This window comes from Rhinoraja longicauda, chromosome 3 (assembly GCF_053455715.1).
Source record: "Rhinoraja longicauda isolate Sanriku21f chromosome 3, sRhiLon1.1, whole genome shotgun sequence".
Classification (NCBI taxonomy): domain Eukaryota; kingdom Metazoa; phylum Chordata; class Chondrichthyes; order Rajiformes; family Arhynchobatidae; genus Rhinoraja; species Rhinoraja longicauda.
Window position 1 is genome coordinate 5,702,027 of NC_135955.1, and position 19,901 is coordinate 5,721,927.

The following is a 19,901-nucleotide window of genomic DNA, read 5'->3' on the forward strand; positions in this document are numbered from 1 at the left end:
AAAAGCTGTACAGAAGTTCCCACACGGTTTGGGGTGCACTTTTCAATAGACAATAAACAATAGACAATAGACAATAGGCGCAGGAGTAGGCCATTCGGCCCCTCGAGCCAGCACCGCCATTCAATGTGATCATGGCTGATCATTCACAATCAATACCCCGTTCCTGCCTTCTCCCCATACCCCCTGACTCCGCTATCTTTAAGAGCTCTATCTAGCTCTCTCTTGAAAATATCCAGAGAATTGGCCTCCACTGCCTTCTGAGGCAGAGAATTCCACAGATTTACAACTCTCTGAGTGAAAAAGTTTTTCCTCATCTCCGTTCTAAATTGCCTACCCCTTATTCTTAAACTGTGGCTCCTCGTTCTGAACATCGGGAACATGTTTCCTGCCTCTAGTGTTTCCAAACCCTTAATAATCTTATATGTTTCAATAAGACCCCCTCTCATCCTTCTAAATTCCAGTGTATACAAACCCAGTCGCTCCAGTCTTTCAATATACAACAGTCGCGCCATTCCGGGAACTAACCTAGTAAACCTACGCTGCACGCCCTCAATAGCAAGAATGTCCTTCCTCAAATTTGTAGACCAAAACTGCACACAGTACTCCAGGTGCGGCCTGACCCGCTGAGTTACTCCAGCTTTTTGTGTCTACCTTCTGTACCAAGGGAGGACTACACTGTCAAAACAGCAACACTGATGTAAGTGCCCCTCTGTTGGGTGGCAGTGCCAAAGGGCAATGCTATGCTGTTGGAGTGCATACTGGAGGATTGCAGCATGTAAGTGGAACACGCACATTGGAGGAACAGTACCTCATATTTCGCTTGGGCAGCTTACACCCCAGCGGTATGAACATTGAATTCTCTAACTTCAAGTGACCCTTGCTTTCCCTCTCTCTCCATCCCTCCCCCTTTCCAGTTCTCCGACCACTCCGACCACCCTGATTACACATTGTATCTCTGTTTGCTTTGTTGTCGCCTTCTCCTCGCTTACAATGGTCCATTCTACATTTTCCTTCAGCTTCATCTCTTTCGATCTCTTACACTTCCTTATCTCCGTGACCCCCTTCCCTCCCCCCACCCGACTCTCAGTCTGAAGAAGGGTCTCGCCCCGAAACGCCACCCATCCCTGCTCTCCAGAGATGCTGCCTGTCCCGCCGAGTTACTCCAGCATTTTGTGTCCATCTTCGGTGTGATCCAGCATCTGCAGTTCCTTCTTACACATGTTAGAGGGACAGTTCTGAGCGTGAAGCTCTCAGAATCTCAAAGGGGGCAGTATTGAGGGAATACTGTTGTATTAGAGGGGCAGTACTGAATGACGGTACCATTAAGAAATCTCTACTCTTTAAGTTTATTCACAGGGATCTGGCAGCTCGAAATGTTCTTGTGGGAGATGGCTATGTCGCAAAGATCGCTGACTTTGGATTATCTCGAGGGAAGGAAGTCTATGTAAAAAAGACAATGGTGAGTACAAAACTTTAATGGGACATTGTGAAATCATATCCAGTGATAGAAACATAGACAATAGGTGCAGGGCTCGGCCATTTGGCCCTTGAGTCAGCACCGCCATTCAATATGATCATGGCTGATCATCCAAAATCAGTGCCCCGTTCCTGCATTCTCCCCACACCCCTTGATTCCGTTAGCCCTCAGAGCTATAATCTAACTCTCTCTTGAATACATCCAGTGAGTCGGGCTCCACTGCCTTCTGCGGCAGAGAATTCCACAGATTCACAACTCTCTGTGTGGAAAAGTCTTTCCTCATCTCAGTCCAAAATGGCCTACCCCTCATTCTTAAACTGTGTGACCCCTGGTTCTGGACTCCCCCAACATGGGGGGGATTTTTTTCCCTGCATCTAGTCTGTCCAATCCTTTAAGAATTTTTCCCAAAGATGATCTCCAAAGGCCACAGAGTTCAACAGAACTGCATTCAATAGACAATAGACAATAGGTGCAGGAGGAGGCCATTTGGCCCTTCGAGCCAGCAACCGCCATTCAATGTGATCATGGCTGATCATTCTCAATCAGTACCCCGTTCCTGCCTTCTCCCCATACCCCCTCACTCCGCTATCCTTAAGAGCTCTATCTAGCTCTCTCTTGAATGCATTCAGAGAATTGGCCTCCACTGCCTTCTGAGGCAGAGAATTCCACAGATTCACAACTCTCTGACTGAAAACGTTTTTCCTCATCTATGTCCGAAATGGCCGACCCCTTATTCTTGAACTGTGGCCCCTGGTTCTGGACTCCCCCAAAATGGGGGGATTTTTTTCCCTGCATCTAGTCTGTCCAATCCTTTAAGAATTTTTCCCGAAGATAATAATAATAATAATACATTTAATTTATATAGCGCTTTTCAGGAAACTCAAAAGACGCTTTACAGAGCAAACAAGACATAAAAACAAACAAACAAAGGAAAGATTTGTCCAGATGATCTCCAAAGGCCACAGAGTTCTACAGAACTGCATTCATCCCGATCCAGAAAATAGGTGCAGGAAAGAATGAATTCACTAGAAACGTCAGCACCTATTGCCCCTTCACGAATGCCATTGAGTTTCTGTGGTGAGCCACCTTCTTCAACCACCATTTCCATTCAAGCATTGCAGACACAGTACTGTGACAATAGACAATAGACAATTGGAGGATTCTAGGATTCAAGTGTCTTCTTCTTGTGTTTGAAGCAGCAGAAGGTATGAAGCTGCTTCTGCTTCTGCTGTTTCTGTTTGTTGTCGTTCGCCTGACTGAGGTCAGTTGACAGGGGTCACCACGGGGGAGGTCCACAACGTGAGCCCCAGATTCAGGTGTGATGCGCCTACTACCTCCGTTCTCCTTGATGTTAGTTAGAGGTTGTGCGGTTGGAAAATGCTGATCACGCAGCCTTGGCGGGAACGGCCTTTGGAGGTCTGCACTTTCTCCGAGGAGACTTCCTCGAGCTGGCCGCACTGTGTTATCAGGTGCATTCTGAGCCCTTCTCCCTGCCTCTACAACTGTCACCACGCAAGGCCGAAGGAGGGTCTCGAACGAGTTGATCGCCACCCGTACCTGGGAGTTGGACTCGTGTCTGGCCTGGCCTGGAACAGACACATACACCAGATTGCCACAAAGGCAAACAGAACTTTGGGCCTTCTCCAGAGAAATTAATCCGGCTGTGACAAAGCTACAAAGGAGGTAGCGTACAAAACACTTGTCCGCCCACTGTTGGAATATTGCCAGACAATATGGGACCCTCACCAGAAAAATAACATTGGCACCCTTGACAAGGTTCAGAGGCGCGCAGCACGGTTTGTTTGTGACGACTACTCAAGATAGTTAAGCGTCTCCGATATGTTAAACCGCCTTGGCTGGGAGTCGCTGGAGTCAAGACCCACCAAAGCCCGCTTATGTAATGTCTACAAAGAGACTCATGGCATCATCCCCAGTAACATATCTCACCTCATCTGCTGACTTCGTTTTTGAACTCTTTTAGTTATTTTTGATGAGTTTGGTGGGGAAGGTGGTCGGTAAATCTCTGGGTAGATTTAACTAAAAGAGTTCAAAAACGAAGTCAGCAGATATTGCAGCATCGCCGGGAATATTATTCTTTTCATATAACAGGACGTTGTGATTAAAGTCACATGTTATTTTCCACTTCTGTTTTACCATCTTAACAGGGAAGACTACCAGTCAGATGGATGGCCATTGAATCTCTCAATTACAGCGTTTACACGACCAACAGCGATGTGTAAGTTCTGTGTAGTCTTCGTAGCCTGATCGGATTAGTGTTTGTTTAATCCTGATGTTTCATCTAGTAAAAAGGGTGGTCACGGTGGCACAGCGGTAGAGTTGCTGCCTTACAGAGAATGCAGCGCCGGAGACCCGGGTTCCATCCCGACTACGGGCGCCGTCTGTACGAAGTTTGTACCTTCTCGCGTGGGTTTTCTCCGAGATTTTCAGTTTCCTCCCACACTCCAAAGATGCACAGATTTGTCAGTTACTTGGCTTGGTGTGTGTGTAAATTGTCCTTAGGGTGTGTAGGATAGTGTTAATGTGCAGACTCAGTGGGCCGAAGGGCCTGTTTCTGCAATGCATCTCTAAACTAAAAAAAAAGATAGCCAACATGCATGAATACAAAAATTCAGTAGATGTTCCGACTAGAAGACAAATTTCTTCACTGCCATTTCATAGAAACATAGAAACATAGAAAATAGGTGCAGGAGGAGGTCATTCAGCCCTTCAAGCCCTTCATTGTGATCATGGCTGATCGCCCACAATCAATAACCCGTGCCTGCCTTCTCCCCATATCCCTTGATTCCACTAGCCCCTAGAGCTCCATCTAACTCTCTCTTAAATCCATCCAGTGATTTGGCCTCCACTGCGGCACGGTAGCGCAGCGGTAGAGTTGCTGCTTTACAGCGAATGCAGCTCCGGAGACTCAGGTTCGATCCTGACTGCGGGTGCTGCACTGTAAGGAGTTTGTACGTTCTCCCCGTGACCTGCGTGGGTTTTCTCCGAGATCTTCGGTTTCCTCCCACACTCCAAAGACGTACAGGTATGTAGGTTAATTGGCTGGGTAAATGTAAAAAAATTGTCCCTAGTGGGTGTAGGATAGTGTTAATGTGCGGGGATCACTGGGCGGCACGGACTTGGTGGGCCGAAAAGGCCTGTTTCCGGCTGTATATATATGATGATGCCCTCTGTGGCAGAGAATTCCACAAATTCACAACTCTCTGGGTGAAAAAGTTCCTTCTCACCTCAGTTTTAAACGGCCTCCCCTTTATTCTTAGACTGTATCCCCTGGGTCTGGACTCCCCCAATGTTGGGAACATTTTTCCTGTAGCATGTAGCTTGTCCAGTCCTTTTATAATTTTATATGTCTCTATAAGATCCCCTCTCATCCCTACCAAAGGATCATCCTTATCAAGTTGGTGTGACGTTAATAATAACAACAGGAATGAGAAAACAGTGTGAAATCATTAAGCCAGCGATGGTGCAGAAAAGATTCACAGGGATATTCCTGGGACTGGAAGACTTAAGTTAAAAGGAGAGACTGTGGACACAAAATGCTGGAGTAACTCAGCGGGACGGGCAAGAAGGGATGGGCGACATTTCGGGCCGTGACCCTTCTTCAGAATGCTCTACTGCGTAAACTGGGTCTGTTTTCCCTGGAACAAAGGTTGCCGAGAAACCTCAAGTGAGGCTATTTTCCACATACAGGGTTGTGGATACATGGAACAAGCTTGCCAGAGGAAGAGGCAAAGGTGGATAGAATTATGTTTAAAAGACATTAGGACAGGTATGGGAACACTTGGAGGAATATGTGCCAAATGCTAGCAAATGAGGGGAATAGACAACATTGGGAACATGTTTCCTGCCTCTAATTCCCTCTCTCTCCAACCCTGCCCCACCCAAGTCGAACCAGATTCTAAGTTGTGTTGTTGAGCCTCATTGTCTGCATTCGTGTGAGGAAGGGTCTCAACCTGAAGTGTCACACATTCCTTTTCTCCAGAGATGCTGTCTGACCCGCTGAGTTACTCCAGCTTCTTGTGTCCATCTTAGATGTAGGGCCCCTCAGAAATCAAAGTGGTCATCTATGTTTGAAACTGCAGAAGATAGGAAAGGACCTGAGTGAAAATTTCTCCTCTGTTTTTACCATGGAGAAAAACATGAGTGTGGGGAACTTGAGGGCAACTCATTTTACAGTCGAGGAGGTGGATAAAGATAGGTAAATCTCCCAGGGCCTGATCAAGTACATCCGAGGATGCTGCAGGAAGCTGGAGGAGAAATTGTGGGAGTCTTGGCTGAAATATACACCGATGAGCTAAAACAGTATGACCACTGACAGGCGAAGTGAATAACATTGATTATCTTGTTACAACGGCACCTGTCAAGGGGTGGGATATATTAGGCAGCAAGTGAACAGTCAGTTCTTGAAGTTGATGTGTTGGATGCAGGAGAAATGGGCAGGAGTAAAGACCTGAGCGACTTTGACAAGGGCCAAATAGTTATGGCCAGACGGCTGGGTCAGAGCATCTCTGAAACGGCAAGGTTTGTGGGGTGCTCCCGGTCAGCAGTGGTGAGTACCTACCGACAGTGGTCCGAGGAGGAACAAACCACAAACCGGCGACAGACAGGGTGTTGGGCGCCCAAGGCTCATCGATGCGCGAGGGCAACGAAGGCTATCCCATCTGGTCCCAACCGACAGAAGGTCGACTGTGGCACAAGTCACAGAAAATGTTAATGGTGGTCACGGGAGGAATGTGTCACAATACACAGTGCATCGCACCCTGCTGCGTATGGGGCTGCACACGGAGGACCAACAGCATATTAGGCTGGTGGGCATCATGTTTTGGCTGATCGGTGCAGATGCACAGAGTTACCCAGGATAAGAGATTCAAAGACCAGAGAGCACAGGTTTAAGGTGAGAAGGAAAATATTTAATAGGACTCTGAGGGACAAATATTTCACCCCCAGAGTGGTGGGGATGTAGAACAACCTGCCAGAGGAGCTAGTTGAATCAGGTATGATAACAGCATTTTAAAGACAGTTGAACAGGTACACGGAGAGGAGAGGAAAGGTCCAGAGGGATATGGGCCAAACATGAGCAAACGGAACTAGCTTAAATTGGTCACCTTGATCGGCATGGATGATTTCGACCGAGGGGGTTTGTTTCCATGCTGTATGACTCTGTGACGTTAAAGCAGTCATGGGGTGGCACGGTGTCGCAGCGGTAGAGTTGCTGCCTTACAGCGAATGCAGCGCCGGAGACTCAGGTTCGATCCTGACCACGGGTGCTGTCTGTAAGGAGTTTGTACGTTCTCCCCGTGACCTGCGTGGGTTTTCTCCGAGATTTTCGGTTTCTTCCCACATTCCAAAGACGTACAGGTTTGTAGGTTAATTGGCTGGGCAAAATGTTTAAAAAAAAAAAATTGTCCCTAGTGTGTGAAGGATGGTGTTAATGTGCGGGGATCGCTGGGTGGCACGGACCCGGTGGGCTGAAGGGCCTGTTTCTGCGCTGTATCTCTAAATCTAAAAAAATCTAAATCTAAAAAATAAAGAGGCTGAATGAAATTCATATTGAAAAGTCTTATCAATGTGTTAGAAAGAAAATTTATTAAGCATATTCCCAAAGCATACGTTGGTTTTTTTCCGCAGATGGTCCTATGGAGTTCTTTTGTGGGAGATTGTTAGCTTGGGTAAGTAACATTATTCCATTCACTCACTTAAGGGCCTATCTCACTTAGGCGACTTTTTAGGCGACTTTTTAGGCGACTGCCAGCGACTCGTAGCACATCGCCGAAATGTTCATTTACCCAACGACAATGACCACGACAATGACCATGACAATGACCACGACAATGACCATGACAATGACCAGGACAATGACCATGACAATGACCACGACAATGACCACGACAATGACCATGACAGTGACCATGACAATGACCACGACAATGACCACGACAATGACCACGACAATGACCACGACAATGACCACGACAGTGACCATGACAATGACCACAACAATGACCATGACAATGACCACGACAATGACCATGACAATGACCACGACAATGACCACGACAATGACCACGACAATGACCACGACAATGACCACGACAATGACCATGACAATGACGACAATGACCACGACAATGACCACGACAATGACCACGACAGTGAACATGGCAATGACCACGACAATGACAACGACAATGACGACAATGACCACGACAATGACCACAACAAAGACCACGACAATGACCACGACAATGACCAGGACAATGACCACGACAGTGAACATGACAATGACCACGACAATGACCACGACAATGACCACGACAATGACCACGACAATGACCACGACAATGACCACGACAATGACCACGACAATGACCACGACAATGAACATGACAATGACCATGACAGTGACCACGACAGTGACCACGACAGTGAACACGACAATGACCACGACAGTGAACATGACAATGACCACGACAATGACCATGACAATGACCACGACAATGACCACGACAATGACCACGACAATGACCACGCCAATGACCACGACAATGACCATGACAATGACCACAACAATGACCACGACAATGACCACGACAATGCCGAGTCAGGTGGAGATTACACCGTCTTCGGGAAACATCGCAAAAATTCCCACGCTTATCAATGCTTCTCCAGCGTCCTAATTTCCGCTGAAATCACTGACAAGTCGGTAATTACTTGAGAGTTTTGAAATATAACATCTTGCCCGGGTTACTTGAAAACCAAGCTTCACGGTAACAAGGCATAAACTGGATTGACTTCCAGTTTACTAATAGCAGTATTAAGACATTTAATTTTAAAAGTGGTTAAATGGATTTTTGTGTGGAGTGTGGGCATTCTTTGAAAATGTACGGGAGATGCATATCTGGTTTCTGGGTTGCATATCTGGGTTGGGAGCCCACTTTAAATGTAATCGCTGATGGCCATAAACATCGCGAAAATTCCCACGCTTACCTGACCGTCAAACTGTCGCTTCCAATCTACCTGTCAAATGTCCTGACGGTAAATAAATTGGTTAAACACAAGCATTTTATGGTATCTTCAAACGACTTTACTTAATTTAATATTATGTGCCCCTAAGTGGATCTAAGAGAACCTAGCAAACCTGGGGACAGCATGGGACAGCGCCCACAATAAGCAACGATACCTGGCGACAAGCCAGCTGCCGCCGAGAAACTTCACTCCAGTTGATTTCTCAGCGACGTGCCGAGATCCACTACGATTCTTGGACGACTCCTCGTGATCATGCCCGCGACACCCCGGCGAACTGTCGGCGACAGCCTTAAATAGACAATAGACAATAGGTGCAGGAGTAGGCCATTCGGCCCTTCGAGCCAGCACCACCATTCAATGTGATCATGGCTGATCATTCTCAATCAGTACCCCGTTTCTGCCTTCTCCGCTATCCTTAAGAGCTCGATCTAGCTCTCTCTTGAATGCATTCAGAGAATTGGCCTCCACTACCTTCTGAGGCAGAGAATTCCACAGATTCAATAGCAAGAATCGCCTAAGTGGGGCAGGCCCTTTAGCTCTGCCATCTCTGTGAAGGTCAGCGTCTGATTGCGTGGAGTCATGTATTGCAGGGGATAGTTTTCGCAGCAAGAACTGCGTGTGTGTGTGTGCGTGTGTGTCTGTGCATGTGTGTGAGAGAGAGAGCGAGAACTAGGTGTGGGGGTGTTGCAAGGGCAGGCAGGCGTATGACAAACACGGGGTGCGGTGAGCATGGAATTATTCCAGGTGGGAGGGAGAAGATGTGATGTGATGGGTGACGCAGGTCCAATGCTGCCCAGCTTTGTGCCGACCGGCCGCGAAATGTCATCAACGAATGACGGTTGGGCGAGAAGGTCCGATCGGGTGATAAAATGATTCTTTCTGCTTCATGCCTCTGGTCAGGTGGCACCCCCTACTGTGGGATGACCTGCGCCGAACTCTACGAGAAGCTGCCACTAGGATACCGGATGGAGAAACCGCCTAATTGTGTTGATGAAGTGTAAGTCTTCCCCCTCCCTCTCCGAATGGCTGCATCTAATTACCTCTGCACTCAGCTGGTGCTAAACCTTTCCCACTTAAATAGAAACATAGAAACATAGAAAATAGGTGCAGGAGTAGGCCATTCGGCCCTTCGAGCCTGCACCGCCTTTCAATATGATCATGGCTGATCATCCAACTCAGTATCCTGTACCTACCTTCTCTCCATACCCCCTGATCCCTTTAGCCACACGGGCCACATCTAACTCCCTCTTAAATATAGCCAATGAACTGGCCTCAACTACCCTCTGTGGCAGAGAATGCCACAGATTCACCACTCTCTGTGTGAAAAAAAACGTTCTCATCTCGGTCCTAAAAGACTTCCCCCTTATCCTTAAACTGTGACCCCTTGTTCTGGACTTCCCCAACATCGGGAACAATCTTCCTGCATCTAGCCTGTCCAACCCCTTAAGAATTTTGTAAGTTGCTATAAAATAGTAGGCATTTGCAAGCACCTCGTTTCAAAACCCGGCACCTCGGTTAACTATGGACCAACATGCCTCATCCTTGGTGGCAATTTCTTTGTTAATCCATTTGCCTATCTCTCTTTTCCAAATGTAAGAAAATAACTGCAGATGCTGGTACAAATCGTAGGTATTTATCTCACAAAATTCTGGAGTAACTTAGCAGGTCAGGCAGCATCTCAGAACTTTTCCAACTCTTTTCCAAATGATCATGTGCGAGCTGAGATCAGAACTTGACTTGATTCATAAGTTCATCAGCCCTGGCTGAGCCAAAAAATCAGCATTGAACATGAGCGAGTGTGTGGAATGCTGGTTAATGTTGTGCCTCTGAGGATCGTAACTGATTGGAGAAGATTTAGGCCATTCGGCCTGTGAAGTCTACTCCGCCATTCAATCATGGCTGATCCATCTTCCCCCCTCAACCCCATTCTCCTGCCTTCTTCCCATAACCCCTGACACCCGTACTAATCAATAGACAATAGGTGCAGGAGGAGGCCATTCAGCCCTTTGAGCCAGCACCGCCATTCAATGTGATCAAGGCTGATCGTTCTCAATCAGTACCCCGTTCCTGCCCTCTCCCCATACCCCCTGACACCACTATCCTTAAGAGCTCTATCTAGCTCTCTCTTGAATGCATTGAGAGAATTGGCCTCCACTGCCTTCTGAGGCAGAGAATTCCACAGATTCACAACTCTCTGAATGAAAAAGATTTTCCTCATCTCCGTTCTAAATGGCCTACCCCTTATTCTTAAACTGTGGCCCCTTGTTCTGGAATATATCTATCTCTGCCTTAAAAATATCAATTGACCATCTCCACAGCCTTCTGTGGCAATTAATTCTACACATTCACCACCTTCTGACTAAAGCAATTCTTCCTCATCTCCTTCCTAAAAGAACATCCTTTAATTATGAAGCTATGACCTCTGCTCCTCGACTCTCCCACTAGTGGAAACATCCTCTCCACATCCACTCCATCCAGTCCTTTCACTATTCGGTAACTTTCAATGAGGTCTCCTCTCATCCTTCTAAACTCCAGCGAATACAGGCCCAGTGCCGTCAAACGCTCATCAAATGTTCACCCAATCGTTCCTGGGATCATTCTTGTAAACCTCCTCTGGACCCTCTCCAGAGCCAGCACGTCCTTCCTCTGATATGGGGCCCAAAATTGCTCACAATGCTCCAGATGCGGCCTGACCAGCGCCTCGTAGAGCCTCAGCATTACATCCCTGTTTTTGTATTCTGCGTTCATGTCCAGATGGTACCTTCTCGGAGTGTACACTGATCAGCCAAAACGTTATGACCACTGCCAGGCGAAGAGAATAACATTGAATACCTTGTTGCAATGGCACCTGTCAAGGGGTGGGATATATTAGGCAGCAAGTGAACAGTCAGTTCTTGAAGTTGATGTGTTGGGTGCAGGAGAAATGGGCAGGAGTAAAGACCTGAGCGACTTTGACAAGGGCCAAATTGTTATGGCCAGACGACTGGGTCAGAGCATCTCTGAAACGGCAAGGCTTGTGGGGTGCTCCCGGTCAGCAGTGGTGAGTACCTACCGACAGTGGTCCAAGGAGGGACAAACCACAAACCGGCGACAGACAGGGTGTTGGGCGCCCAAGGCTCATCGATGCGCGAGGGCAACGAAGGCTATCCCGTCTGGTTCGAACCGGCAGACGTTCGACTGTGGCACAAGTCACAGAAAATGTTAATGGTGGTCACGGGAGGAATGTGTCACAATACACAGTGCATCGCACCCTGCTGCGTATGGGGCTGCACACGGAGGACCAACAGCGTGTTAGGCAGGTGGGCATAATGTTTTGGCTGATCGGTGTGTGCTGCACAAGAACCTCCTTTCCTATCTCACTCACCTCTCATCAAACTAACAGCAGATCCTATTCCTCTGATGTTTGCCAAGCCTGCACTAGGCCATTGCTGCCCTTCGCTGTGGGCACCTTCGCTGTTGGAATGAGTCTTGCATCGTGTGCATGAAGAAATATTTCCTGAATCCATCGTTGGGTTTAATAAGAAAGATGTGATGTTAACAATAGAAACGACGCTGCTTTAAAGCCCATGTAACTGAACATTCAAGTGAGTTAGCCTGTGAAACGAGAGACGTTGTGAATCACCAAATATAATTCTTTCAGGTATGAACTGATGAGACAATGTTGGCGAGAAAAGCCTTATGAGAGGCCGATGTTTGGTCAGATACTGGTGTCGCTGAACAGAATGCTTGAGGAGAGGAAGGTGAGTCGATAAGAACGTACAGCACAGGGTCGGGCCCTTCGGCCCACCATGCTCGCGCCGAACATGATGCCTGGTTAAATTGATCTCATCTGCCTGGACATGGTCCGTATCCCTCTACTCCCTGCACTTCCACGTGCCTATCCAAGAGCCTCTTCAGAGAGTTGTGAAGCTGCGGAACTCTCTGCCTCAGAAGGCAGTGGAGGCCAGTTCTCTGGATGCTTTCAAGAGCGAGCTAGATAGAGCTCTTAAGGATAGAGGAGTCAGGGGGTATGGGGAGAAGGCAGGAACGGGGTACTGATTGAGAATGATCAGCCATGATCACATTGAATGGCGGTGCTGGCTCGAAGGGCCGAATGGCCTCCTCCTGCACCTATTGTCTATAGAATCGGTCTCATCTGCATTAGCTGCAATCCCATTCCAGACCACAAGCTTCCTTTTGCTACGACAATTTTTTGAATCTGGAATTTAGAAGGATGAGACGGGATCTTATTGAAACATATCAGATTATTAAGGGATTGGACATGCTAGAGGCAGGAAACATGTTCCCGATGTTCGGGGAGTCCAGAACCAGGGGTTCGCAGTTTAAGAATAAGGGGTCGGCCATTTAGAACGGAGATGAGAAAAAGCTTTTTCACTCAGAGTTGTGAAGCTGTGGAATTCTCTGCCTCAGAAGGCAGTGGAGGCTAATTCTCTGGATGCTTTCAAGAGAGAACTAGATAGAGCTCATAATGATAGCGGAGTCAGGGGGTATGTGGAGAGGGCAGGAACGGGGTACTGATTGTGAATGATCAGCCATGATCACATTGAATGGTGGTGCTGGCTCGAAGGTCTGAATGGCCTCCTCCTGCACCTATTGTCTATTGTCATCACGGGCAAAGTCAAGATTTATTGTGTATCAGTGGTCTAGCGGTCGAGCTACTGCCTTGCAGTGCCAGAGACCCGTGTTCGATCTTGATGAAGGTGTGCTTGTCTGTAAGGTATTTGTACCTTCTCCCCGTGACCTGCGTGAGTTTTCTCTGAGATCCTTCGCTGACTTCTTACACCCCAAAGACGTACTGGCTTGTAGGTAAATTGGCTTGGTATAAATGTAAATTGTCCCGAGTGTGTGTAGGATAGTGTCAGCGTGCGAGAACCGCTGGGTCGTTGCGGACTAGGCGGGCCGAAGGGCCTGTTTCTGTGCTGTATCTCTAAAGTAGACTAAATAAAGATGGTGGCATTTCGTCCTGCTGATGACGTGCCACATTGATGTGTGGAGGGATTTAAAACGTCAAGGAGTAAGTCACATGTTGCAGAATATTCCACCTCTGATCTACTCATGGACATGAGGCTGCTTCAGTTGCGTTGTTGGTGAATGGAAATCCCACAAGATATGCACAATGGGGCCTTGCAAATGCTAATGTCATTGAATGTCAGGGGTAAGCGGTTAGATTGTCCCTGGTTTAGTTTCAGTTTAGTTCATTGTCACGTGTACCGAGGTACAGTGAAAAGCTTTTGCTGCGTGCTAACCAGTCAGCAGAAAGACAATGCCCGATTGCAATCGAGCCATTTACATAGGTACGTGATAATGGAATAGTGTTTAGTGCAAGGTAAAGCCAGAAAAACCCAATCAAGGATAGTCCGAGGGTCAGCAAAGAGGTAGACGGTAGTTTAGCACTGCTCTCTAGTTGGTGATGGGATGGTTCAGTTGCCTGATAACAGCTGGGAAGAAACTGTCCCTGAATCTGGAGGTGTGCGTTTCCACACTTCTGTGCCTCTTGCCTGATGGGAGAGGGGAGAAGAGGGAGTGGCCGGGGTGCGACTGGTCCTTGATTATGCTGCTGGCCAGAGTAGGCCAATCGAGAACCAGAAGACATACGTTTAAAGCGAGGGGGGAGAAGAGTTAATAGGAACCTGAGGGGTAACTATTGTTTACACACAGAATGGTGGATGTATGGAACCAGGTGCCAGATATAGTATTGTGTAGGAAGGAACTACAGATACTGGTTTACACCGAAAATAGACACAAAATGCTGGAGTAACTTGGCAGGACAGGCAGCATCTCTGGAGAGAAGGAATGGGTGACATTTCAGGTCGAAAGGGTCTCGACCCAAAACGTCACCCATTCCTTCTCTCCAGAGATGTTGCCAGTCCCAGAGTTGCTCCAGCATTTTGTGTCCATCTTCGAGGAAATAGTGATGCAGACACTATCAGAACATTTTAAAACGTATCAAAGTTCTTTGTCAAGACAGCACAACCTCCTCTCTTGCCTCACTCAATAACCTGCAATAGATCCCATCAGCCTCTAGCGATTTAGTTTAGTTTATTTAGCTCAGAGATGCAGCGTGGAAACAGGCCATTTCGGCCCACCGGGTCCGCGCCGCCCAGCGATCCCCGCACATTAACACTAACCGATACCCACCAGGGACAATTATTTACATTTACCAAGCCAATTAACCTACAAACCTGCACGTCTTTGGAGCGTGGGAGGAAACCGCGGATCTCGGGGAAAAGCCACGCAGATCACGGGGAGAACGTACAAACTCTGTACAGACAGCGCCCGTAGTCGGGATGGAACCCGGGTCTCCGGCGCTGCATTCGCTGTAAGGCGGCAACTCTGCCCAAGATTTATCAACCTTAATATGTTTCAACACCACCTTCATCTTGATGTCAAACCACCCTTGCATGTTTGTATTCTCCATACTGATCTCACTGTTCTCCTTGGTGAAAACAGACACTAGTCATTTAGTACTTTGCCCACACCCCTGATCACAAACACAAATTCCCCCCTTTATCATTGAGTAGTCCCACCTTCCCCTGTTTTTAATGCATGTACAAGAAGCCGTGAGATGTTCTTCAGTTTGACTCACCAGACAATTCATGGCCCTTCCAATTGCCGACGAGTTCTTTAATAAGGAGGTGTGAATGGATTTGTATCTTGTGAACCATCACAAGGTTACAAATGGTTCTCATTATGCTCTACGTCTACATCTGCTACCACAGGTAACCAAAGATAGACACAAAAAGCTGGAGCAACTCAGCGGGTCAGACAGCATCTCTGGAGAAAAGGAATAGGTGACGTTTCGGGTCGAGACCCTTCTTCAGACTGAGAGTCAGGTGAAAAGGGAAAGATGAGATATAGACGGTGGTATAGAGAGATATTGAACAAATGAATGAGAGATAAGCAAAAATGTAAGGATGATAAAGGAGACAGGCCATTGTGGGCTGTGGCCTAGGTGAAAATGAGTTACAGTCAATGAGACTGAACAAGACAACTTTGAAGCTGGTACGACTTGGGTTGGTCAGGGATGGAGAGAGAAGGTTGCAAGGTAACCTGAAGTTAGAGAAATCAATATCAGACAATAGACAATAGGTGCAGGGGTAGGCCATTCGGCCCTTCGAGCCAGCACCGCCATTCAATGTGATCATGGCTGCTCATCCACACTCAGTACCCCGTTCCTGCCTTCTCCCCATACCCCCTGACTCTGCTATCTTTAAGAGCTCTATCTAACTCTCTCTTGAAAGCATCCAGAGAATTGGCCTCCACTGCCTTCTGAGGCAGAGAATTCCACAGATTCACAACTCTCTGAGTGAAAAAGCGAGGTTTGTAGGTTATAACAATCAGACCACTGGTAACCAACTAACCTGCCATTTGTGACAGTTTATCTTTATTTTCTCTATAAAAGATCTTCATAATCTTAGATATCTACGTACTAAAACTCTTGTTTGTTTGTTTGTTTGTTTGTTCCTGAACAACAGCCAAACCGGTACACGATAGCGCGACAATTTTAGGCCCACCTTACTCACCGCCGTCCCTTTGGTGATAATGGAAGAAGTTTCATTGAAATCGGTGTTATATTTTTTAAGTTATTCACATTTTAAAGTTTAAATCTATCTCCTAGGGAGGGAGGGAGGGAAGGGAGAGGTGGGATGAGGGGGGTTGAGGGGGATGGATTGGGGGGGAGGGGAAGGGGGAGGGGAGGGGGATGGAGGGAGGGTGGGGGGAGGGAGGGGGGAGGGGGGAGGGGTGAGAGGAAGGGGGGGAAGGAGAGGGTGCTGTACCAATGCAGGAGAGTTTTGGGCCCAATGGGTCCACTTGGTCTAGTCTGTATTAAATCTTCCCTCAATGTATCTCAGTAAAAGACCTTAAGATAAAACCTTGTGCTAACCTTTCTTGCAGGTGGGGTAGTTGGATGGGGCATGTGTTCTCATTTGCAAAGTGTCTATTCTATATTTATTTATGCATCCATTCATTCGATGTTCTTTATATCCACTCAGACCTACGTGAACACCACACTTTTTGAGAAATTCACCTATGCTGGTATTGACTGCTCTGCTGAAGAGGCTGGATAAACAGTTCGTGAGCATGAGCAGCGCAGAAATTAAGCCAAATTGCCTTTAGTCAACTATTGTAAAATACAGATCACCGTCACTTATAGCATTACAATATATACGAGAAATATACTATATTATATTTGTGATGTTAAAGGCATTGAAAGTGAATGTTCAATGAATTATTATTGCAAGCTCACAAATTGTTACTAGTTTTGAAAATTGGTTAAAAACCATAATGCTTTGAGAATTTCCATGCTAGTAAACACAATAGTAATTTACACCTAAATGGAAATATGCCACACAATGACCTTGAATTGGAAACACCTACGCATTAATCTTAAACCTATCCTCTGTCCTTTTAGTGGAGAGGTTAATTTTATTTAAACCACTTAAATGTTTTTTTTAAACTTTGTGAAATATCCCACATCATAACTTTACGCCCCTCAGGGAAAATAACAGAAAGACAGAAATCGTGGATCAGAAACGGTGCGATAAAGAAATGCTTTCACGGCCTTCGAACATCACGACTACTTTATTCCAATGTGTTAAACTTTCTAGAGTGAAATCACGAACAGATAAACTTTCTTCCATTGTGTTGGTGAGGTGGTAAATTGGCAGATTTAGACTTTGGAGATTACAGTGTGGAAACAGGCCCTTCAGCCCATGGAGCCAGTGCCGACTAGCAGTCACCCCACGATCCCACACGCTCGCAACAATTTACAACTTCAACAAAAGCCAGATGTAACCTACAAACCTGTACATCTTTGGAGTGTGGGAGAATAGACAATAGGTGCAGGAGGAGGCCATTCGGCCCTTCGAGCCAGCACCGCCATTCAATGTGATCATGGCTGATCATTTTCAATCAGTACCCCGTTCCTGCCTTCTCCCCATACCCCCTGACTCCACTATCCTTAAGAGCTCTATCTAGTTCTCTCTTGAATGCATTCAGAGAATTGGCCTCCACTACAGAGCGTGTAGCGTAGGTTTACTAGGTTAATTCCCAGAATGGCGGGATTGTCGTATGTTGAAAGACTGGAGCGACTAGGCTTGTGTACACTGGAATTTAGAAGGATGAGAGGGGATCTTATTGAAACGTATAAGATTATTAAGGGGTTGGACACGTTAGAGGCAGGAAACATGTTCCCAATGTTGGGGGAGTCCAGAACAAGGGGCCACAGTTTAAGAATAAGGGGTAGGCCATTTAGAACGGAGATGAAGAAAAACGTTTTCAGTCAGAGAGTTGTGAATCTGTGGAATTCTCTGCCTCAGAAGGCAGTGGAGGCCAATTCTCTGAATGCATTCAAGAGAGAGCTAGATAGAGCTCTTAAGGATAGCGGAGTCAGGGGGTATGGGGAGAAGGCATGAACGGGGTACTGATTGAGAATGATCAGCCATGATCACATTGAATGGCGGTGCTGGCTCGAAGGGCCGAATGACCTCCTCCTGCACCTATTGTCTATTGCCTTCTGAGGCAGAGAATTCCACAGATTTACAACTCTCTGACTGAGTTATGAATGTCAATTGTGTTTATTTCCATGGTGCCATGTACAATGCCAGATCCTAATTAGGGGCGTGCCACATTGCAAACATGGACAACATCAAAATAGGAACAAATAGTTAAAAGAAGATTTTGGATTTTGAACCTGCGAACTTGAACCCACTTTTTAGATCAAAATACCACATCTTCTCTTTGTGTAGGAAAATAACTGCAGATGCTGGTACAAATCGAAGGTATCACAAAATGCTGGAGTAACTCAACGGGTCAGGCAGCATCTCCGGAGAGAAGGAATGGGTGACGTTTTGGGTCGAAGAAGGCTTTCAGTCTGGAGAACGGTCTCGACCCGAAACGTCACCCATTCCTTCTCTCCAGAGATGCTGCCTGACCCGCTGAGTTACTCCAGCATTTTGTGACAACTTCTCTTTGGATTTCTAAGAACATGCGTAAAAATCCCACTATTTTTATATGATTGGGTCACAACCTATTTAATTCCTGTTCCAGCAAAACACAGTTTTCACAACTCCACTGATTTGGGATCAATTCTGATGTTGTCTGTGTAGAGTTTATGTTTAGTTTAGTTTAGTTTAGAGATACAGCGCTGGAATCAGGCCCTTCGGCCCACCAAGTCCGCACCGACCAGCGATCCCCATACTCTAACACTATCCTACATTAGGGTCAATTTACATTTAGACCAAGCCAATTAACCTACAAACCTGCACGTCTTTGGAGTGTGGGGGGAAACAGAAGATCTGGACAGACTCGGCTTGTACTCGCTGGAATTTAGAAGATTGAGGGGGGATCTTATAGAAACTTACAAAATTCTTAAGGGGTTGGACAGGCTAGATGCAGGAAGATTGTTCCCGATGTTGGGGAAGTCCAGAACAAGGGGTCACAGTTTAAGGAGAAGGGGGAAGTCTTTTAGGACCGAGATGAGAAAGGTTTTTTTCTCACAGAGAGTGGTGAATCTGTGGAATTCTCTGCCACAGAAGGTAGTTGAGGCCAGTTCATTGGCTATATTTAAGAGGGAGTTAGATGTGGCCCTTGTGGCTAAAGGGATCAGGGGGTATGGAGAGAAGGCAGGTACGGGATACTGAGTTGGATGATCAGCCATGATCATATTGAATGGCGGTGCGTACAGGCTCGAAGGGCCAAATGGCCTACTCCTGCACCTATTTTCTATCTTTCTATGTTTCTATCTTGGAGAAAACCAAAGATACTAGAGGAACAAGATGGACCACTCTGTTGAAATCGCCTATACTGAGGTGTAGTACGTAAAGGAGCGTAACGTCCGCCATTTTAGTAGGCAAAACCCGCCGTTCGCTCTGCCTCTCGCAGTGTAATCAGTGTTGTGGGGGAACAGTATGTGTGATGATACCATAACAATGCAGAATATATCTCATCGATCAACTCACAGATTTTTGTTTATTTTTCTTTTAAAATGTTTCTGCAAGTTTCTGCCTACTAAAATGGTGCCGTGTCCTACTACGGTTTTTATGGTCAAGTGGTCTATCTTGTTTCTCTAGTGTCTTTTTTGGAGAAAACCCACAAAGTTTACCTGGGAAATGTACACGCGCCCTACAGACAGTAGTCGTGGTCAGGTTCGAACCCGGGTCTCTGGCGCTGTAAGTCAGCAACTCTACCGCTGCGCCAACGTGCTCTCTCGGTGACTGCATGGGTTTCCTCCAGGTGTCTCAACTTCTTCCCATATGCCAAAGGTGCACTGGTTAGCTCCTTGTGTAAATGGGCCCTGAAACAAATGGACGGAAAGAAAATCAGGGGCAGCTGATGGAGGGTACAAGAGAAAAAGACCGAGATTAAAAGCAGTGGGTGC

The 19,901-nt window shown here is 46.8% G+C and overlaps 1 protein-coding gene across 1 annotated transcript in view; it reads left to right on the top strand.

Moving 5' to 3' along the window:
- Positions 1-17,361, top strand: part of LOC144592313 (angiopoietin-1 receptor-like) — a 98,666-nt gene extending 81,305 nt beyond the window's left edge. The window contains 6 exon segments of the mRNA XM_078396842.1: positions 1,346-1,459; positions 3,643-3,713; positions 7,124-7,164; positions 9,422-9,518; positions 12,162-12,261; positions 16,516-17,361. Coding sequence (XP_078252968.1) covers positions 1,346-1,459; positions 3,643-3,713; positions 7,124-7,164; positions 9,422-9,518; positions 12,162-12,261; positions 16,516-16,590 — 498 coding nt within the window. The 3' untranslated portion in view covers positions 16,591-17,361.
- The last annotated feature ends 2,540 nt before the right edge of the window (positions 17,362-19,901 follow it).